The 23,715-nt window shown below is 39.9% G+C and overlaps 1 protein-coding gene across 1 annotated transcript in view; it reads right to left on the bottom strand.

Annotated features, from left to right (window-relative positions):
• Positions 1–7,198: 7,198 nt before the first annotated feature.
• NOX3 (NADPH oxidase 3) overlaps positions 7,199–23,715 on the bottom strand; it is a 57,762-nt gene continuing 41,245 nt past the window's right edge. Inside the window, exons 11-13 of the mRNA XM_067701691.1 lie at positions 23,011–23,157; positions 18,166–18,290; positions 7,199–7,325 (exon numbers count right to left, since the gene is read on the bottom strand). Of these exons, the coding sequence (XP_067557792.1) occupies positions 7,199–7,325; positions 18,166–18,290; positions 23,011–23,157 (399 nt within the window). The remainder of the gene's footprint in view (positions 7,326–18,165; positions 18,291–23,010; positions 23,158–23,715) is intronic.

The raw sequence follows: 23,715 nt of genomic DNA, 5'->3' as shown, positions 1-23,715 counted from the left end.
GGCCTTTCTTTGTGCCTATATGTGGATCAGCTTTGCCTATAAGTATGGACAGATTGCCTGAAGTTGCACTATCCATAAGCATTAACCTGGAAGTTTCTATTGTACATATTTGAGGTCACGAAAGCACTACATATGCTTTCCTGAAATGTTTTTAGGAAAAGATGGAGAAATAAGATGATGAAACAGTGGTTTGGGATAGGGATTTGAGGGCATGATGATAAAAAGAGAAGAATTAAAGATGACTCAGATGTATTTAGCATTTTTAGCATAGGCATTCTGGTAGAGGACGGTGGCATTAACTGAAACTTAAAAACACGGAAGAGCAGGATTATGAGGAGAAAAATAAAGAGTTTGGTTTTGGATATGTAAAATTTGAGAGGCTTGTTATACTTCCAATGGTGGAACAGGCAGTTGGATATATCAGACTGGAATCCAAAGGAGAAGTCTATAATGGAGTTTTAAATTGGGAACTCATCAGCAAACAGTGTTCAAAGCCATGGCAATGCATGCGATCAGTCAACGGTAGAGGGGAGACAGAAGGCGGCAAGAACTATGATCAAGTCCTAGGAGACTCCAACATTTTAAAGTTGGACAGAGGACCCTGAGAAGAAAACTAAGGGGCTACTATATCACCAGAGTCAGAAGAAGGGAGAAGCAGTCAACTGTTTCAGTTGCTGCTAACAACAAAAAAGAGATGAATTTCACACTCTGCAGGTATGTCTCTTGAAAATAGTTATAGCTGTGGAGATAAACAATCCAATTGGAGTGCGTTAAGAGAGACCATTGTGGACGTTCAACCACAGAGAGTAGATTGATATTGCCACAGTCACACACACATTCACCCATAGACAAAATAAAGGGCAAATCTAATCTAATAAATTTTAAAAACTTGTGCACAAGACAAGACACAGAGGATTCCGGAGCAGAAAGGAGACCAACAGTATGACTTGGCTTCTACCTCACTCTACTCCTCTGAAGCTTCACTCCTGAGTCACTAATACTCTTATTTCTGGAAAGAAGTGAAGAGAAAGGGTATTCTTATCTTTTTCCTCTTCCACTAGGAAGCTATGAATGGAGAGGGAAAGAAATCAATAGAGCTGACTTTCCCTGTTGGAAGAGACAGATCCAAGCTTCACACTTAACTCCCCCAAAATGGTCTGCAGCCTGGGAGTATCTCCCCATGGAAATACACTACACCCTCCCTCGCCCAGTTAGTTGGAGTAAACCAAGATACCAGACAGACAGTATACTCTTAGAAGATAAAATGGAGCCCAGGAAATCTAAGATAGTCTGTACACCATTCAAGCTGAGCTTCCCTCCTCTCTTACACTGTGCTCCAACCCAGCTGCTGTTCTCTCAGATGACAGAAAAGTGGAAGAAACATGAAATACTCAGGCTAAACCAAACTCTGGAGGAGAAAACATGATTCACACAAAAATCTGCACGTGAATATAGTGTACATTCTGAACAGTGACTGCTAATTGACATGGGTTTTCTTTTGTAATGGTAAAACTGCTGTAAAATTGATTGTGGTGATGCTTGCCCAACTCTGTTAATATACAAAACAACTGAATAGTATACTTTAAGTGGGTTAATTTTATGGTTGTGAATTACACCTTAATAAAGGTGTTACAGTAGAGAGACAGAGAGAGAGAGAGAGAGAGAGAGAGAGAGAGAGAGAGAGGGAGAGAAGGGTGGTTTTAGAGATGGCATGGAAAAAGAAAACCCAAGAAAGTATTCATAATATGGAAGAATCAATAAAATAACTGGACAGAGTCAACTAACATGAACAAGGTAAAAAAAAAAAATACAAGGAGCATAGCAACTTTGCAGACATACTACAGGAAAAAAGAGAAAACAACCATAAGAATGAATTAACCAAATCTAGTAGAAATGATAACTCAGGTAATTCCTCAATATTCTTTCATGTAATGGAGAACTTAATGAGCACATTAATTTAATAAGAAAGAGAAAAAAGACAGAATTATAAAATAACAAAATGAAATCAACAGAGATACTGCAGGTCTAAAGTAACAAAGGGCTCCAAACAGCTTCTTTACAGAACTAATTAAAAAATTGTCAACAGTAAGATTTATTGCTGAAAGCATATTCCAAGCCCATAATCTCTCCCTAAGCTGAACTTTCAAAATTTTAAAAATGAAGAATTTTAGAGGGTTTTTCTTGGTCACCTACTTGGCAGCATAACCTATCCTAAACAGATATGAAGTTACTTATGATCTTTATTTATCCCACTTAATTTGAATATTCATATTTATACTTTTCATTGAAAAACATTAAAGCTTTTGAGTGCTGGGTGCTGCCCCTGATTCTACTGGGAGTTTATGCAATATATGAAATATACATTTATTTTCTACAATACAAAATAATTTTGAATTCCAAAACATATATGGCTCTAAGCATTTCAGAAAGAGATTGTGGACCAGTAAGAAGATAGGAGAAGCCACAAGTAAATTAAAGAGACAATGAGATTAATTAGAAAAATTCACATACAAGAAAAAAGATCCAGTACAGGGATAACTGAAGTCTCTGAAATAAGAAGACAAAGGAAATAGAAGTGTATCCAAAGACCTAATGCAAGAAAATTCTCCTGAAATGAAGAAAAAATATTCAGAAAAGCACACTGTAATACAGGAAAAATCAGTATGAAGTATTCAATACCAAAAAGTTATGAACTTCAAAGATAAAGAAGAATTATTTAGACATCTAGGCAAAAAAGGGAATTTATTTTCAAAGGGAAAAGAATGTAATTGGCCTCATACTTCACCACAGCAATATTAGATGACAGAAAACACCAGAGTAATACTGCAAACTTCTGAGGGGAAAAGAATATGGTCTAAGAGCACTAGATGCAACCAACTGTCAGCTGAGTGAAAAAGCAACAGACTGACATTCTCAAATATGAACTAAGGGAATATAACACTCATGAGTCCTTCTTAAAACATACTGCTTGACAATTAATTCAACAAATTAGTCATTTAGGCTGAATAAAAACTCAAGAATAGAGAAATTATATTACAACGAATGGTGGTGAGCAGGGAATCCATTTCAGGTTATTCCTTTTAAAGTTATCTATAGAACTTAATAAAAGGCTACATTTAGTCAATATTTCTTGGATACTCCTGAACAATTCTATATGGACCTTAGAATCCCTCAATTCTAGTGTCATCTTCCCATTTTCCATATTATCGTCATCCAGTATTTTAGTTTTGCTTTTTAAAAGCATTCCTTCTGAAATAATCATTTATTTCTTTTACAGCCAATGCTTAGAGATTTTGACAAAATATTTCTCACTGTCTTTGCTCATCACTGCTTTTTGTATCTCATTAACTGAATTTCCTCCTTCCTTAAATCTATCCTTTTGTAGTTGTTTCAGTGAGGGAGATAAATTACAGGATTTTCTTTTGTTTGAAAATATCTGTATTTTGACTTCACTTTTTTTTAAAATTAATTAATTAATTTTTGGCTGCGTTGGGTCTTTGTTGTTGTGCGCAGGCTTTCTCTAGTTGCGGTGAGTGGGGGCTGCTCTTCGTTGTGGTGCACGGGCTTCTCATTGTGGTGGCTTCCCTTGTCGCGGAGCACAGGCTCTAGGCACACGGGTTTCAGTAGTTGTGGCACGCAGGCTTCAGTAGTTGTGGCATGCAGGCTTTGGTAGTTGTGGCTCGTGGGCTCTAGAGGGCAGGCTCAGTAGTTGTGGTGTATGGGCTCAGTTGCTCCACAACATGTGGGATCTTCCCGGACCAGGGCTCAAACCCGTGTCCCCTGCATTGGCAGGCGGATTCTTAACCACTGTACCACCAGGGAAGCCCTTGCCTTCACTTTTGACCAATAATTTCACTGAACACAAAATTCTCAATTGTTTTCTTCAGCACTTTGAAGATATTACTTCAGTATCATCTGGTCTCTACTGATGCTTCTGAAAGGCAGCTGTCCAATTTATTGTTGTTTATTTGTAAGTAACAGCATTTTCTCTCTGGTTACTTTACAGTCTTCTGTTTTACAGTGATGCTCTGGATGTTGAATTTTCTTTTCCTTTCTCTTCCTTCTCTTCCCTTCCTTTCTGTTCTGTTCTTTTTTTTCTCTCCTCTCCTCTTTTCTTTTCTTCCCTTTGCTTGCTCTTTTCTTTCTCACATGGTTTTGCTTCTCTGTTGCTTATATATTTTCCTAGGTAAACTTTAGCATATCTACCATTTCAAAAAGTTTTAAAGAGAATTTAAATTTCGATTGTAATTTTATTTAACCTATTAATTAATTTGGAACAAATCAATATTTTTGGTATGTTTAATATTCCTATTTAGGAACATGCTATTTCTACCCATTTAAAAATCTCTCTCTGTAAATATTTGCTCATTATCAAGTCATCTTGCATAATTCTTGTTAAATAAATTTATGTTTGCTACATTTTTGTTTCTACTTTGAATGTCATACAGAGTGAAGTAAGTCAGAAAGAGAAAGACAAATACTGTATGCTAACACATATATATGGAATCTAAGAAAAAAAATGTCATGAAGAACCTAGGGGTAAGACAGGAATAAAGACACAGACCTACTAGAGAATGGACTTGAGGATATGGGGAGGGGGAAGGGTAAGCTGTGACAAAGTGAGAGAGTGGCATGGACATATATACACTACCAAACGTAAGGTAGATAGCTAGTGGGAAGCAGCCGCATAGCACAGGGAGATCAGCTCGGTGCTTTGTGACCGCCTGGAGGGGTGGGATAGGGAGGGTGGGAGGGAGGGAGACCCAAGAGGGAAGAGATATGGGAACATATGTATATGTATAACTGATTCACTTTGTTATAAAGCAGAAACTAACACACCATTGTAAAGCAAAAAAAAAAAATCCACATTTCCTATTTGATTATTGCTGCATTAAAGAAATCTACTGACTTTTTTTGTAATTTTTCTATCTAGATAGGTCAGATTCTACATCGTATGTAGAGAAGTAACCTAAAGCTCAAAACTAAAAAGCGATGCAAAGAGCAAAGATTTTAAAAAATGAAGCAAAATCTTTTTTTTTTAAAGTTTATTTTTTGAACAGTTTTAGGTTTATAACAAAATTAAGAGACATGTACAGAGATTGAAATCTATTTTTAATGACAAGTATACTTATTAGACAAAATTAGTTGACCAGAGAGTGCATTTTATTTACAAATAGACAGGGAAAGAAAAGTAATAACTGAATATGATCAAGAGAAAATCTTTTAATATATTTAATTTTCCTGCTAAAGATTTTAGATATATACATTTGACTGCAGAAATTCCTAGTTGTAGAGCCTGAATCAAGTTTAAATGGAGAAATAAATAGAAAGATTAGGTATATTAAAATTAGTGGAGTTTGAATAATATTCACCAAGGAATACTTAAAGATACTAATAAATTCCAGTGCAAAATTAGTAGAAATAATTTTTGAGACATCAGGGAATATACCCAACTTTTTTCCTAGAATATAGTTAAGTATATACCCTAGAAATTATAGAATCAACATTAATATCTGAGGATAAAGTAAAGGAAATGATCAATTTATAATTTAGAAATACCTGAAAGAGCTCACGTGGTTGCCTAACTTTGTAAAAACAAATCATGTCAAACCAATTTAATTCTGTTCTATGGAAAAATGGCAGTCTACAAAGATAAGAAGCATTTGTAAAACAGTCTATTTTCATTTCAATAAATGCTTTTGTTTCATTGTATATGACATGTTATTGTTAAGCTAAGAAAGTATAGGGCGACGTGCCATTCTCAATGGCTAGTTATTACTAACATATTCCCAAGTGGGTGCTCACATTAACAGGCAGTTACAAGAATTCATGATGGAGTTCTTTGGATTTGATCACTTGAATCTAAACAAAAGAATCTAAACTTGAACATCTAAACAAAAGGTTTGAGATATCACTAATTAAATCTATAGATATTACTGAGCTAAATACCAGTATTAGTCACTGGTGCTAGACTTGAAAACAATCTCGAAATATTAGAAAGAAAAGTTCTAAAAAAATAATTGATAATAGTAGAGAAAACTATACGATATGAGGATTATTTTGTGAACACTTTGGGGGTAAAAGAGCTGCATGGCATGGAAAGACTGGCTCAGTGTGAGTATATAAAAAAAAAAAAAATCCCAGTATGTTTGTGGGGCAGAAGTTGAGTTGGGGTATAAGTGTCAAGATGATCATAGATCAAAATGTGATAGTAATGAAAAGTATTTGTTAAAAGAGAGTGAGAAAGAATGTGGAATCAAGGAAAGAAGGAAGGAAAAAAGGAGAGGCAAACAGAATTTAGTCGTATTGAAAAGCATACGTCACACAAGCTCTAAAAAGAATCACACTTCTAGCCACTACTAGTCATGCTTAGATTAGAACGTTGTCTCATTTTAGTCAACACATTTTCAAAGGATGTGAAGAAATGAAAATGGATTTGAAGAAGGGCAACAAGAATGATTGAAGTGCTAGGGTATATATCTTAGGCTGAAAAGTTAAGAGTTCAGTATTGTTTGGACTAGAAAAGGGATAGGTAAAGGATGATTTTATTATCATTTTCAAGTATAGAAAGGATTTTTGTGAAAGATAACCTCCATTGGTGATTTCTCAGATCTATAGAGGATGAAAAAAAGCACAAAGGAGCTTAAGTTTAAAGCAGAAAAGATCAGGTTTGGATACAAGACAGATGTCTCTGCCATCAGGGAGATGAAATTTGAAATGACTTCTAAAGGAGGCTTCGAGCCAAGCAGCCATGCTGGTCTCCACTTGGACATATTGTTAAGCATGAAAACAAGCTTGGGAAAGATGACCTATATCAGGGCTCAGCAAACTACCTCCTACAGGCCAAATCTGGCCCACCGTTTTTTGGACAGCCCATGAACCAAGAATGACTTTCACATTTTTAAATTGTTGAAAACGAATCAAAAGAAGAATATTTCATGACAGAAGAAACTACTGTGAAATTTGATTTCGGTGTCCATAAATAAAATTTTGCTGGAACACAGCCATGCCCATTTGTTGAGGTCCTGGGGCTACTTTGGTGCTTGTAATGGCAGAGTTGAGTAGTTGCCACTGAGACCATGTAGTCCACGGAATCTGAAATAATTATTACTTGGCCTTTTATGGGGAAAGTTTCCCGACTCTTGACCTATATGATTGCAGCCACTTACACAACAGGTGGATTGTTTTCCTCCAAAGTCTAGAAGCTTTCTCTGTTATAATGAAAATGAATGCCCCTGGGGTCAGCTGATGAATATAAGCGGCACATTCTTTGAATTATCTTTGAGAGAGCTTTGGGTCCACAGAAGAACACTCCAATGTTACTGCTGCAATAGAGGTAAGACAAGGGTAGAACGTGTTACACAGGGCACGGCCAGCCAGGAGCCAAGACAGAATGATACAGTCAGTGAGTAGCTGCGGTTGTGACTTTATGTATTTGTTTTTCTCCACCCACTTCCTTTTTTCTTAGACTCTTTTCTCCTACTTTCAGTACCACGTTCTCCCACAGGTTCCCAGAGTCCTGTTATGCCCTGCATCACACAGGTAGGTGAGACCAAGAAGATTGAGGCTGGCAGGGGCCATGAGGGCAGGTGAGCGTGTTTCAATATAGAGGTGGTAACGCCTGGAGTTTTGGTCCACCTCTTGGATTGATGATTAGAATGTAAGCTCCCTGAGAGCAGGCATCTGGTCTGTTTTACTCATCACTGTAATCCTACCACTCAGAATAGTATCCAGCATACAGTAGACACTCAATACCTGTTTGTTGAAGGAATGAATGAAGGGCTCTGCTCATTATTATCTGCGTGGTCTTGAGTAAGACTCGAAACCTCAATCTCCGCATGTTTAAAGCCAAGATAATAACGACTACTTGGTATGTTTTATCCAAAGCAAAATGAGATGATGCATTCCAAAAGGTTTTAAAAGTGTTAGTTATTACTATTGTTCAACCCTGCCTTTTCATAGTTGATAACATTTACACAAAAGTTCTAGCAACTTAGTTTAGCTCTCCCTTTGGAATTACTTTACTTTTCAAGGAAGGTCAAAAAGAAGAGGTGGAAAGGAAAATCACATTCCTGAAAATGGAGTCACCCCAAAGTTGTCATCTCTAATTATGGCATTTCAGAAAACAGTGTTGAAGAGGTGTTTTTGCGTATACTGACTATCCCAGGGCTGCTCAACTCCCTTGTAAACACAACTGACAGCTCTCGTTATATATAAACAGTGAGTCAGCACCAGGATTCAAGTTGTCTCTGGGAATCGGGAGGGGCCGGTCTCTATAGGGACTCGTAGAGACCATGTTTTCCCCTTATCTTGCATTGAACTATTCCTTGTAGTATTTTTGCAATCTCTGGCACAAGCTTAATTAGTTGCTCTAGTCTGGATCAAAAGTTCTCATACTTTGCTGTGCAAAAAGTTATCTAGGCAGACTATTAAAACATAGAGTCCCGGGCTTGAATCCAAGGAATGCATTTTTAGCAAGGCCCCCAGGTGACATTAAAGCACGTGGCACTATGAGCTACACTTTGAGAAACACTGTCTTAGAGAAACTCCTCGGACTCCGGGACCAGCTCACTGCACCACCTTTATGTCCTCAGACCGTTTTTGCTGGGAAATGCCTCTATAGTCTCGTTCTTCTTAGCTTGTATATTAATATGGTTCCGTGCCATGTACTGAATCCACATTTAATTATGTGTTCCAGGACCATAATATCCACCGTAGAAATTGATGGTTCAATTACATTTCAAACTCTAGCTTCAAAGGAACTTATCAAGTGGATTCATTTGTAAATGACAGTATGTTTAAAATGTATAAGTATTATTTTTAAAGACATCATTCCCATGGCTAAATTCGAGAAAATACTTTTTCAGAAAGTATTGCCCACTGGAAAAATTATGTTTATGACTTAGTGAAGCACTTTCAAGGTGTTTATGGAAATATCACCCAACGGTTAAGAGTGCTACTGGTTCCACCACTTCGCTGCTGGGAAACTTAGGGCATATTAATTCATCTCTTAAAAGCCCCCCTTTCTTTATCTCTCCATGGGGACAGTTCTATGCCAAACTCCTAGTGCCTCCGTGAGGGTTAGACCAGACTTAGCACACGGTGAGCTCTTGGGAACCGCTGTCTTACGTTATGACCCACACGATGTCTGCCTGCTCCGCGAGGCTGATCACAAGGTGCGATGTGGGCTGTTAACCCAGCAGTGGTTACAGATTTCCTGGAATCAGCACTCTTGCACTAGGTTTTTTGAGCTCTGGACTTTTGAATGATACATGGGTCAGGCAAAACGCTTCCCAGTGGGCAGTCTGCTGCCCTGAGGCATCCTTGCATCTATATTCAAAGACATTGTTATGGGTGGTGATATTTTTCCATTAGTGTAGGTGTTACCAAAGAGATTGCCCACTGGCCCATTCCCAACAGGCTAAGATTCCCCTTTCGTTTGCAGCCATGGTGACTGTTTGCAGATCGTGAAGATGCTCTTTGATGCTCTGCCTTTAAGACTCCATTTCAAAGGATTCTGATTGCTGGCTGCCAGGTGTACCACTGGCGTCTGCAGCAGTTCACAGTCACCCTGCCTCTTGTGAAGTTGTGGCTACGACATTACACAGCTGAGTACACACGTTTCTGTATTTATGTAACTGTCATGGTTACGCAATGACCAAAAAGTCTCACAAAGGCCATTCATTATCTACCTTCCACTAAGGCAGAAAGGCCAGTGGTTCACTAGCTCCCCTGCATCACTGTCCCCACACATGGCATACTTTTGCTTGTCTTGCTTCCCCTCCTCGGCGTTTGTGGTTTCAAGTACGGAGCTTTCTCATCACGAAGGCTTACTGTGAAGCATGGAGCTGAGAAGCCCCACAAAGTGGTTAAGGCACAGATGCGGCAGCATTTTTTTCTTTTATGAGGCAACGGACAACTGCAACAGAACCCTAATGGGGTTGGTAAAGAAAAAATTCTTCTATAAACTTTAATTATCCACGATTGCTCAGAATGAAAAAAAAAAAAGATTCTCTCTAAAAGAAGTATAAAAACACAAGGCATTATTCTTCAGTTTACAGCCTGCAAGCTGCAGAGTTTGCACACCCGGGAGGCACTGGATTAGGGACAACATTAGCGGCATCGATCAGTCTGGGCTGCTGACTTTCATGGGAAAAAGACAAATTTTACACAAGCTGCAAAGCTGGTTAACATTAACAGCATTATTTTTAGCTCTGATAAACAATAAGGAAAATCCTCCTGTCCCCCTCTTATTTGCTAAATAACTATTGTGCTCTTTTTTGTGGGCTTGATGCATTTTTCAAAACAGTCCAGCTATGCCATGCCTGAAAGGCAGCCAAAATGTCACCTCCCAGGAGATTTCCGCCCAGCAGATATACGGGAGGGTGGGTGTGCTTGGGAATAATCCCACCATCTTGCTGGCTTCCCAGGTTCTGCTGCCTTGAGCCCTGCTCTCTTTAAATTGTATGTTTGTTTTTCTGTGTTGGCTTTTATGCTTGGTAAGTTATAACCCTGTAGGGGCAGACCCTAAACCCCATTTAAAAAAAATCAAATTACTTTATGCCCTGAGTGCATTCTGCAAATAAAATCGATAAACAGAAGCTTCCCATGGATTTATGGAGGCTTAGAAAGGAGACAACAAGAGCTACAAGCTCGGTATCAGACAATGGACACAACTTCTGGTTAATCTTTCCTAGAGAATGTTTTTCATTAGAAATGCCTCCAGAAGATTCAACACATAATTATATTTTGTACAACACCTTCTTTTTCATAACCACAGATGATAATTGTGTTGGCCTTTTTTTTTTTTTTTAAACCCATCTCTCAACTGATTTGCAGCAGCCTGCTCTACTACTTTTCTCTGCATCCTAATTATTCAGTTGTTGATTAGGGGCTACAGGCGTCCCTAATGGTGCTTTGCTCACGGCTGAGGCACTTCTCTAGCTCTTCCCACCAACTCCATCTTCTTTGGCGAGTCAGCACTCTTGTCCTAGCTTCCTCATCCCTCTTGGGGTCCCTTCACTTGCTGAAGCTGGTTACTGTGCTTGGCTCTGAGGAGCACAGATAAAGTTGCTGCCCTTGAGGATGTCACAGTTAAAGAGGGGAGAGAAATGAAAGCAGTTGACTCGTAGTATTGGATCCCTGGGAATGGTAGAGCCATGTTTCTGCCAATCTTGTCCCCTCCCCTTCTGATAAAACACTAAAAAATATACACCTTCACACTGATATACGTCACCCAGAAATATCCAAATATTTTTGCCATATCTAATGATTTGACAGATAATATCACCAAAGAAAATTTGCAGAATAGTGATAGATCCACCCTGTGCTCACCCACCTCCCTAATCCCACCTGCCACAAATGGAATAGTGCCAGTAATTTTCGTTGAATCTTCACTTGATTATAACTGGAGGGCTGGATGCCCTCTGGTGCAAAGGTATATTTACGTATGCTAATAATATCCAGTCATAAGTTTATGGTGGCTTTCTTTTTCTTATGAAGCTATAATTTATTTTGTGTGGGATTTCCACTTAAGTCTATTTCTTTGAATATTCTGAACAATTTAGTCATGTAAGGAATGTTTAGGATATCCTTTTAGATAGGCAGACTTGTGTGCTATAATCAGAATGTTAATTTCTTAAAAATATCATTTGAAAACATTTTGCACATATGCACGTACAAATGAGAATTGGAGGGTGTGCACACAAGCAAATGTGGTTCCAGATGGACACATTTACTCGATTTAGTATAAAGGTATTTTTATATTTCTGAAAACAATGGGTGGTCTAAAATACATTTATGCAGCATGGATTAGAAGCTCCCAATCTTATGGTAAATTGGCACCTTCCTTCACAGTTGGGCTGGGTTGTGCTGTTCTAACAAATGGTAGTATTCTTCTTTATTTTTTCCTTCAAGAGAAAAGAAACGCTTCTACTGAAGTTATGAAGAAAAATGGCCAAACCTTCAAAGTTTTTATGGTAATTAGTTGCATAAAGTTTTATGCCTAAAAGGCATGGTGAAGTTATTAGTAGATAAGTCAAAAGCGGCAAACTATAAATATTATGTGAAATGTAAGGTCGAAGATTGAAGTCTTATGGAATCATTTTATTCAATTAATTAAAAACAACTGATCTACAAATCCAGAAGGCTGGGTACACGCATAATGTGTGTTTATCAAAAAAGTAGCTAGATGTGATCAACATGTATTTATTTGCATTCTGTCTACCTTCTTGGAAACGATTTCCTGATTTTCTGAACATTTGCCAAAAGCTTGGGGACATATTGAGAACATCTACAAAAAATGAAATATAACTTCTATTTTTGTATAAGATGCACATTTCTAAAGATTAATAAGACATAGGTATCAGGGTATGTATTGTATGTATTTAATTAACCTATTTATTTTAATTAAGACAATAATTTCCATTGTTTTTGTGTTTAGAGTAATTTTCTGTGCTTGTCTAACTTAAGCAATATACAACGATTGTCACATGTGTGTGAGTTTGGCCGTATCAGTAAAAGACTTACTTTTTACATATCCACTTGCTATTTATTGATCTTCTTTTAAAAATATACTTGTGTTTTTGTAATACAGCTGATACAATTACGAAAATTAATTGCACATAAAAACAACAGAATATACTTTCCTATTTTCTACTCTTGGTCTTTGATCTCTTTTTAATTTTTTCTTTCCCTTTCCTTATTTGTTTTCATTTTGATGCCCATCAATTTGTTTCTCTATTACTGTTATTATTGCAATCTTCTGCTTCCTTTATAGCGTGCACTGTTCTCTTTGATCTGCTTCCCTTCAAGCTTTATTTTTGGTGCTGTTTTTCATGTTCTGTAAAAAAAACATTTTTGCCCCTCTTCCCTTTATTCTTTTGATTCAACTCCTTCTTCTTATAACAAGAACAGAGTCCAGCTTTAAGTGAACAGGTAAATGTTTTTAAAAGAGTAAGCCCTAAGAATCCTTGGCTTCATGCTGATGAGTAGAAATGGTTGAGAGCCTATTTCAAAGACCCTCAAGAACAAAGAAACTTTTCTGAGGCCACGAACAAATACACCAATTCTTTATGGCCCATCTTTGCCAAAAGATCTGAGCTAATGACAGGACAGACCTGTCTTATAAGAGTAGCCAAGAAGGCTTGGGAGGGAACAAACATCTCCTTGACATAATCAGGGGAAAACATACCGTTTATCTCTTTAATAACCATCTTGAGGAAAATTAATGTGACCTTGTCCTTTGTGCAGAACAATAATTGAATTGTGTGTTTTATTTATATCTGGACAAAGGCCAGGATATTGAAATACTTCTCAATATTAGATTTTCTTTTTAAAAAATTAGATTCTATTGGCATTCTCTTTCTGAGATTTCTTCATTAAAAGCTTCATTAAACATAAATCTTCTTTACACAGCAGAAAACAAAATTTTAAGGAGGACATTTAAAAGGTCTTTTGGAAGAGTAGTGCTACGTGTTTTACTGGTGACTTGTCTCTTCCCAGGGATCTGGCATTCCATGGATAAAATGATAATTGATCTTTGCCTACACATGTCTGATATTAGTTACATTGAAAGTTGAAGCTATATAACAAGTTGCAGTGTTCTAGAGTCTAAATCTATCACAAATACACTATTTTTAGAATTTGGGGCTAGGGAGTATGATATAGAGGCTTAATTCAGGGACATCCAAATCCTGGGGCCTCCTTCTACTCTGGAAGAGATGAAGTCATCCATTAGGAAGAGAGAGATTCCACAAGTTTTCAGCTGTGCTGAAAGATTCAGCTGGGCTTTAGGTACATGTATGTACTACACTTTGATTATGGCTTTTGAAAAGGAATGAACACACTCCTCACAAGGGCAACGAGAAAAGTGAGAGCTATATAGTTTTCCCACCTTCAAGCTCTTCTGTACTCATCACTCCCTGCAAAATCAGGCAGACTCACTTTTCAGCATGATGCAATATAATTTTGGAGACAGTGTGTGTGCAAACTCAGTTCCACTCTTGGTCTCTTGATGCTGTGTTTCTGGTTCACACCTTTCTGAGAGGAGGGAGGTAGTTAAATGGTTTGATCTGAAAGGCCTTCCCACTGGGCTGCAAACTTCATGTGTAACACAAATACAAATGTGAGGAGTCAATGAGGGACAATCATAGCAAAGAGCAGTCTCATCTATAAAAACTTAAAAACCAAGATCTATGTGTCCGTGTCAAAAGCCTGCAACGTGGGAACATTCACCCCATGATAATTGAAAACTGAGTGTAAAACATTTATCAGATGAATAGATTTTTTTTTCCAAAAGGAGAAAATACCAATGTGATTGTAACATAGAAGCTCGTAACATTTTGTTAGTTTTCGACCTATAATTTTTAAAGGAAACTGCAGATATAATAATCCAGTCTCTGCCTCTGGACGAGAAGTACTGGATGGGTGTGAGATGAAGGGTGACTTTCAGGGCTCAGAGGAGGCTGGGAGTCTAGGAGCCAGGACTGGGTGTTGAGTAAGGAGCACAGAGGAACTGGATTCTGAGGCTCCAGAAGCCGGGATGGGTTCAAAGCACCACATTTGGACGGATGGAGGGTGAGAATTGGATTCTAGACCAAATGTCAGCAAGAGTCAAGGCAAGAGGTGAAATGAAGCAGCTGGGTTTCAGGAGTGGTGCCTGCAGAGTCCCAAGGCCACCTTCACGGGGCTTGGCCAGCCTTATAGGGCATCTGAAGCTGAGCCCGAGGTGAGGAAGAGGTAGTGCAGCTGGTCCACTCGTTCCTTCCCTTAATCCTGAAGCCAAAGATTAAGCTTTTCTTGGCTTTTCCCTTTGGAAGTCTTTTATTCTCAGGACAATTCAAGACCAGGAGTAAGTCCCCACAAGCACTCCTTCCGTCTCTTCCCCGGGCTGACATTGGCATGGTGTGGTCAGGGGTTCAGAGTGTCCGCAGTGAACACTGTTTGGGGTCCAGGGTTTCTCCCAAAGGCTGCCTGGGCACAGGGTGCAGAAGGGTTGGCTGGGGGCCTCACAGCGCACGACAGTTTAGGTCAGAGTGAATTCACACAAAGGAAGCCATTGGAATTGGATAGGTTATGGACCTTGGGCAGCCATCTGGTCCCTCCTGCACACCTCCCTCCTCACCAAACCTCCTTCAAATAGCTGGTCCAGGGAAGTCTAACAGATTCAGTGACAATTAATTTTTTTTAAAAAAAAGTAGAATAGTTCTGGCACAAAGAGAATATAAGAAAAAGTATAAAACAGCATCCAATTTGACCAAAAGAGGAATAATATTCACCAGAAAAGTATTCCAGAGAGCAGAAAAATGCTAGGGAACTACAAAAAGTTTAATGAAGCAATAACCTCTGTGAAGGAAGGCCACAAAGCATCAATGCCAGAACTGGGGGGAAAGATGTGAAGACAACAGGGAAATCACAGGGAATGAGAAATTAGTCAGAAATACCTTAGATTTTTGTTTTACTGTTACTGGTTCAATACCGATTAAATGGATAGAAAATAGGTTCTACAGAAGACCTAAACAACATGATTAAATAAAATAGTGATGAATAATATATATTGAACTCCATAACCTGCAAATAGACAATATAATTCCCTATCCTCCAAATACTGTGGTTTTTGGAACTCTCATCAATCTATATTTGCTTCTTTCTCCATCTCATCTAGTTTCATGGCCCCAAACACAATTTATATGCTCACACCTTCCAAGCATGTATCTCCAATCTGAACTTCTCCCGTGAACTCCTGACTCATATTCATCTGCCTACTCAACATCCCTGCCTGGATGTATAACAGGCAACTTAAAGCTAAACATGTTGAGAAACTGGACTCCTGACATCCCATGCCTGCCAACCGCTCCTTACAGCTGTCCTCATCTCGGCTGTTGGGAACTCCATTCTAGCTTGGGCCATGTTTCCTATCCAACCCATTAGCAAGTCATGCTGGCTCTACCTTCAAGAAATATCCAGAATCCAAAGGCTTCTCAGTACCTCCACTGTGGCCCCCCCTATCCAGGCCACCTCCTCACTGGCCTCTCCATTTCCATCCAAGGCCCCTTACAATCTCGTCTCTTATAGCAGCCAGAGGGATCCAATTAAACATAAAATGGATGGATTATTTCACTCTTCTGCTCAATCCTTCAAGTAGCTTCCCCTCTCAGAGTAAAATCCAAATAAAATGACCCTAGTTGTCTCTCCTAAATGCCTTCTCCTGCTACTCCTTCATTCAACCGCTGTGTTCCGCAACCTCACTGGTCTCTTGGATCATGCCAGGAACAGTGTATCCTGCCTCAGGGCCTTGGCACGTGCTGCCCTTTTGCTCTTTCCCAGTTGTTCATGTGGCACACTCCCTCGCTCCCTCCAGGACTTTCCTCAAATGTGGAAACTATTCTTTAAACAAAGACCATATTAGGACAGGTTACTTTCAAGATTTTTAGATGATTGGGTTCAAAACAAAGACTGATTTAGGCGATATATAGTAACAACAACTACTTATATTAGTGCTTGGCCCTTTACGAAGCTCTTCAACATACTATGCACCTTTAAAATATGAAAATAACCCTGTGGATGCATAGAATCATTCATGTTTTATAATGAGGCCTTGTCTAAGGTCACATAGCCAGTATCTTCTAGAATCTTCTAGAATCAGCCTTCACTCCTGCCTTACAGTCCCAGAGCAAATGCTCTTCTTCCTCTACATATAATGATAATAATAGTAATAATTAAAATAATAATATTAATGATAGCAGCTAACATTTACTGAACTCAAAGCACTGTTTTAGGCTCTTTATAAGTATTCTCACATTTAATCCTCACAGAAGCCTAGGAGGTAAACAGTTTTATTATTTGCAGTTTACGGAGACGGGGACTAAGTCAGTGCCAGGTTAAATAACCTGTTCATGGTAAATTGGTGGTAACGGCAGAGGTAGGATTTATACCCAGGCACTAGGACTCCAGTTCCTGGGTCCCTACTACCACCCCAAATCCCTGCTTGGTTGTAGAGTAGTTTTGTCTGCTTTGCTAGATATGCTAGATACAGTTTACAGTTTGGCATAAGTGAGTTCTCCAGTTGAGTAATTAGAGGTCAACTGTGTTCACCCAAGATTTCTTGAAGGCATAGGGAGTTTAAGAAATAACATCTTGGGCTTCCCTGGTGGCAGAGTGGTTAAGAATCCACCTGCCAGTGCAGGGGACATGGGTTTGATTGCTGGTCCGGGAAGATCTCACATGCTATGGAGCAACTAAGCCTGTGTGCCACAACTACTGAGCCTGTGCTCTAGAGCCCACAAGCCACAACTACTGAGCCCGCGTGCCTAGAGCCTGTGCTCCACAACAAGAGAAGCCACTGCAATAAGAAGCCCGCGCACTGCAACGAACAGTAGCCCCGAGTACCCGCAACTAGAGAAAGCCCGTGTGCAACAATGAAGACCCAACACAGCCAAAAATAAATTAATTAATTAAAAAAAAAAAAAAAGAAAAAGAAATACCATCTTCTGGACCTGGAGATGATCATACTAAGCGAAGTAAGTCAGAAAGAGAAAGACAAATACCATATGATATCACTTATACGTGGAATCTAAAATACAACACAGATGAACATATCTATGAAACAGAAACAGACTCACAGACATAGAGAACAGATGTGTGGTTGTCAAGGGGGAGGGAGGGTGGGGAACGGAAGGACTGGGAGTTTGGGATGAGCAGATGCAAACTCCTATACGTAGGATGGATAAACAACAAGGTCCTACTGTACAGCACAGGGAACTATGTTCAATATCCTGTAATAAACCATAATGGAAAAGAATATAAAAAAGAATATATATAACTGAGACACTTTGCTGTACAGCAGAAATTAACACAACATTGTAAATCAACTCTACTTCAATAAAATTTAAGAAAAAAGAAATACCATCTTCGATTGGGTTTAAGTGTGAAAAATTTCAATGGAATTGATAATTGTCAGATGTTGTAATCTGCTTAAGCAGAGGTTTGTAGTTCCTGAAACATCCCATGACCACCTTTTCTAAGGTGGATGTTTTCTCTCTAAACAAGATGCCCACTGCTGCAGATTAACCAGTTTGTGCCCGAGAGCTTTCCATTCCAGCAGCAATGGAGGCATTGTCTCTCCACGGAGGCTCGCAACAGGCAGAGGAGAGAGAGCTGCCTTACCTGGGGTGACTGTAGGCTACCTGCTGGAACTCGTGATTCCAGTTCGGTCTTCCATAGAAGGTTTTCTGCCTTAATCCCGTAATCACGTCAGTATTTTCATCCCAGTGTAAAGCTATGTGAAAGGCCTAAAGTAAAAATTGTGGTATCAGATGACATTTAGAGGGAAAAGAAAAGGAACCTCTAATAAATGAAGGATGAAGTAATTATGCTCATTTGTAGATTTAATACACAACTTTTCATAGGAAATTCTTTGTAGTCTACCTTGGGCACTATTGAAACAAAGTGCTTTCTATGTGGTTGATGTGCAGAAACGTGAGCCTGGAAAGAAGATTTTTCTTGAAAGGATGAGAGTAATACGGTAAAAAGGGGTAAAGGAAAGCAAGCACTAAGCTACTTCCTTTTTTTTTTTCTTCTGCCAAATTTCTCAAAAAGTAATCTCTAGCTCTGTCCCCATTCACTTCACAGTAAATCCTGGGGATGTGAGAAGGGCCCTGACAGATTAAAGTGATAGAAAAAGCCCAGGGTGAAGCTGGATTTTACGGTGAGATCTGCCTACTGGAGTGAAACGGTCTGTGTCCAGGTTCAAGTGCTGGGAGGATGTTGAGTCTGGCAGGCAGAGAGGTGGCCAGAACTAGCAAGGGGCATGGCTGGAGCTCTGTGGCCAACGGCTTGCCTTCAAATTACACGAAAGCACCCAGGCATCAAGTGGTCGATAAATAAGAGTCTGGGGAATAGCCATGCCTAGTGATGATTTTTTAAGTTGCTATGATTTGTTTCAGCCCACGCTGAACTCTGGTAGGTAAGAAGGATTCTTGCTTCTTACCTCCTGGGATATGTGTCTGCTCTGCTCAGATCCCGCCACAGCTCTTGAGCTCATGGGTTTTTACCCTTTGGTACTTCATTTGCTTACATCCTCTGAGCAGTATGGGTAACAACCCTGCTGGGCCCAACTCTTACCCCACGATCCTGCTGCAACACTGGCTTCCCCGGCTGGCCTTCACATCAGTCTAGGAAAGCAGCCAGGGGTAGGGAGTCCGCACCCTAACAGGCAGTAGACGGTGGCAGACTTTGGTGGAGTCTCAGATATCCAGGCTGCAGGAAGTTGGCACCAGGCAAGTCTGAGCCTAGGTAGCAGGGCTACTACAGGAACTGAATTTGGGAAGAGGACTCCAGGCAAGAGAGGGAAAACTGGCAATAGTGGGGCAGGACCCCCTTCTTAGGCAAGTTTTTCAAAGCACGAAATATGAGACGAGAGTTCAGGGATAAGAACGGAGGTGGTAGTTGAGGACAGAGCCTTGAAAACTGGCGGAAGCCGCATTATCAGAACTGGAACTCAGGGTCAGAGTTGTATCGGCCTCCGGATTAGAATGGCAGTGTTGCATCTCCACAGGCTTTTGCTTAACAGTAGGATGGATTGGTGCTCTAGAGGAAGTTGGTTCCAGCAGTGGCCAGAAAAAGAAGGCAGAGACAGGTGACTCCCTTTTGACTAAGTGCCAAATCTAATGACCAACTCAGGCCTTATTTTCCTTGGCTTCTCCACCATGTGGTTGAACATTGCTTCTTCTTGATTCTATTTGCATTACAAAATCCTAGTTCTTCTATTTCTCTCTGATTCAAGAACGAAACAGTAGTTGTTATTTTCTTATCATATTCTCCTGTCTTGATATGTAGCTGCCTTCTCAGTCTCTAGCTCAGCTCTCTGCATCTCTTTCGGACCACTACTCCCCACAGAGCTTCCATTTTCACAATCCAATTAGCATAATCTACAAAGATGAATTCAAACTTTCTCTCCCAAGCCTTCTTCTTCCTGCTTGAGTAGAATTCTGCATCTCAAACTCCCCAAACATATTTTTATGTAGAATTCTTTCTGTTCCTTCAAATTGACCATCATAGCTATAAATGAATCATCTCACTTTCCAAATAATTTGTGACTTCAAGTTACTTCCACGTACAACTGTTAAGTGATTTCCATAGGCAGGCAGAGTGCTATGAATCGAATGGTACAAAGAAGACAGACAGAAGGTCTCTGCTCTGTGAGGCACTGGTCATTGGAGGGAGAGGCAGACCATGTGCACAATTTCTATGCCCTGATTCAGACCACCACCCTTCTTTACCAGAGACAGAAGCGAAGTGCTCTGGAGAAGGAAGCATGTTACTCTGGTGAAGCCCCAAGTAATTTTGACTAAGAGAACTGGGCAAGGCCTTAGTGGGGACTGGTCTTGAAAGGATGATTCCATGCAGTAGTGCAGCAGGTGGGACAGAGGGCACTGAGTGACATGTCAGGGAAAGGAAACAGGATGAGGGGAGATGGAATTAAGAAAGTCCTTGGTGTGATTGGAGAACATGTATTGTTTGGTGGCTCTGGTGCCAGGGGAAAATGATGGGAATTCTATAGAACAAGTGGGTTTTGCCGTCAGGTCAGGAGGGGCCTGGAAATATCTGCTAAGAAGTTTGGGCATTATTCAGTAGAAAAAAGAGTTTTTCCCACTTCCGCCCATGGTACCTTCCAGCTACCAATCACTGATGTTCAAACATTTGGAATTATGTTTGCTCCATATTTCTCAGCCCAGTGTTCAATTAATTCTCCAAACCCTGTTGATTTGCCCTTCATAATAATAATAATTTGCCCTTTTCCATCTGTCCCTTCTGTTCTTGTCATTCTGCCACTTTGAGGTTGTTGAATTCAGTTTAGCAATTGGCTGTTTCTAAAACAGCCTCTTGATTCCTGACTGACAGCATGTACCAATTATTTTGTCCTGAAATTTAAGCATCTCAAGAATTTCCAACATGTCATGGCAAAAATTTAAGAACATGTCTATTTTAATTTGCTCGTATTCAGAAGAAAACTCTCTCTTAACAGCGTACTTTTGGAAGTGGCAGGGATGGGATGGGGTAGAGCTGTGTTGTCACAAAATCAAACAGAGCCTCGGTCTTGCAACTTCCAAGTGACTGGGGTTGCTTAAGTGGACACTCAGGATCGATTCACTTTAGAAGCAGAAGAGCCAGCACAGGACCAGAAAGCAGAAGACAAAGGCTTGTTTGTACTTCACCAAGTGGATCATTAGTCAAAAATCCCATTGAATATGAGAAAAGTATTTGTTTGGAAAATATAATTAATACTATTTAATTCATGAAGATGTTTCAAGCCTAATTCCCAGGAAACCTCTATTTCAGAGTATCCCAGAGGAATAAATATGGAAGGCCGACTGCAAATAAGACCCTAAAAAATTGTTTAGCTACTGAATTTCAAGCAAGTCTTATTCATTTGCAGAAGCACAGAGTCAAATTACAGTGATGTTCTATAGGGCCAATTTGTGTGTGTGTGTGTGTGTGTGTGTGTGTGTGTGTGTGAGAGAGAGAGAGAGAGAGGCTCTCAGGAGTGCATTCATTTGTAAATTTAGTAACTAATGCAAATCTCTGGTTCAAACACACTTTCCTTAAATATCTATAGTAGCTGTCACAGAAGTGCTGATTAGGACATAAATGTCATAACCTAGTAATCACTTCATTGTTAACTTCCATATTTGAGGAGTTAAAAGAGATTGGAAATGTAATAGTTATCATTCAATACTATCAACACTGAAATAGTACCATAGTGCAATATTTTGATATGCATTATTTTTGGTAAACTCAACCTTAATATGTCATTAATACATATTAATGGACACAGCAGAACACCTGTCCCAACAGATCATTTTGATCTTAGGTGAATAAACATACGTGCACACAATTTCTAAGAATGCCTTAAGAAAAATAAATCTCTAGATAAATCATGTATTCATAATAATTATTTTCTGTAGGAACTCACATGGTTTACAATACAAAATGCTGAACGTCAACACCTGTCAGCTTTTTCTGTTTAACTCTGAACAGCTCAAAACATAGAATTAGAACCAATTCGGAGCTCAACGAGACAATATAGCCAATCCATAATGTTTGCTTGATGTTACTAAATTTCAAATGCAGCTTTTAAAAAAAATTTATTTATTTTTTATTTTTGGCTGCATTGGGTTTTCGTTGCAGGGTGTGGGCTTTCTCAGTTGCAGTGAGCGGGGGCTACTCTTCATTGCAGTGTGCGGGCTTCTCATTGCGGTGGCTTCTCTTGTTGCAGAGCACGGGCTCTAGGCATGCGGACTCAGTAGCTGTGGCACACAAGCTCAGTAGTTGTGGCTCACAGGCTCTAGAGCACAGGCTCAGTAGCTGTGGCACACGGGCTTAATTGCTCCGTGGCATGTGGGATCTTCCTGGACCAGGGCTCAAACACGTGTCCGCTGCATTGGCAGGCGGATTCTCAACCACTGCGCCACCAGGGAAGCCCCAAATGCAACTTTTAATGACATAATTTCTCTTGGATTTCCAAACTTGGGGTTTTCTCCCTTTAACCAACCTCTTTTTCCAATCTTCTTTTCTATTCCTCAGCAAATTAACTGTAGCTTTTTTTTTTTTTTTTTTGCGGTACGCAGGCCTCTCACTGCTGTGGCCTGTCCCGTTGCGGAGCACAGGCTCCAGATGCGCAGGCTCAGCGGCCATGGCTCACGGGCCCAGCCGCTCCGCGGCATGTGGGATCTTCCCGGACCGGGGCACGACCCCGTGTCCCCTGCATCGGCAGGCGGACTCTCAACCACTGCGCCACCAGGGAAGCCCAACTGTAGCTTTTATTGCTACAATTGAATAGCTCTTTCTAATCTGGTTTTATTTTATTCTTTTTCTTTTAAAGAACATAAAAACAATACTTTCATGCTGCTAGATAACCGTGTAGCTCATTATTGAAATTATTCCTCTTCTCTTTGCTCTATCATGACACAAGTTAGATAGTATTGCTCATTCTCAAAGTCTTATCTATACCTGATTTTCATCCCAGCCAGTAAGAAATATATGATAACTCAGGAAGTGAGTTTTCCCTTGCTCACTCATCCTTGTTTCCAGCGAGAGTAAGAGATCGGCAAACCACTCAAAGGCTCCTGGATCTCGGCAGATCCAGTAGAAGTACACCTGTTAAGAGAGAAGGCAAGAAAACAGATCTGTCCCTCTTTTCATAATGTGCTGATAATCGCAGACTACTTTATCTCCACTAAATTATTTGAGCCCAAATGGGCACTTCTGCAAAATAACACGCTTCCCTCTGCCAGCGAACAAATAGTCACACTGTGATTTCTTTTGAAAAAATTCACATTGTGTTTGAAAAGGCCCAGAATGAATTCAGAGTCAGGAGCCTGTGGGCTGTTGCCAGTTTCACTGGATGAGGATCAATTTACCCCATTCCTGGCTGTGCTTCTTCTGAATGAGGTTAATAATCATAACTAGCTGTGCCTTTCACTCTTCCCAAAGGGGGATAAACTGTTAGACCAACGCCCTTCATCTTCACTTATGACCTAAGCTCTGGATTTGAACCGTCTCCAGAGACCCAAAGGCTTGTTCACTAATCCACTTCACCAGCCATGCCCTCCGGAGGGTGGAGATTATGGTAATTGCAGAATCAAGCCACACAGGCCAGAAGTTTCCCATCAGCCAGACATATCAGTGTCCAAGGAAGCTGGTGGGTGGTGGCAG

Source organism: Pseudorca crassidens, chromosome 13 (assembly GCF_039906515.1).
Source record: "Pseudorca crassidens isolate mPseCra1 chromosome 13, mPseCra1.hap1, whole genome shotgun sequence".
Classification (NCBI taxonomy): domain Eukaryota; kingdom Metazoa; phylum Chordata; class Mammalia; order Artiodactyla; family Delphinidae; genus Pseudorca; species Pseudorca crassidens.
This window is presented reverse-complemented; position numbering and strand designations above follow the sequence as displayed.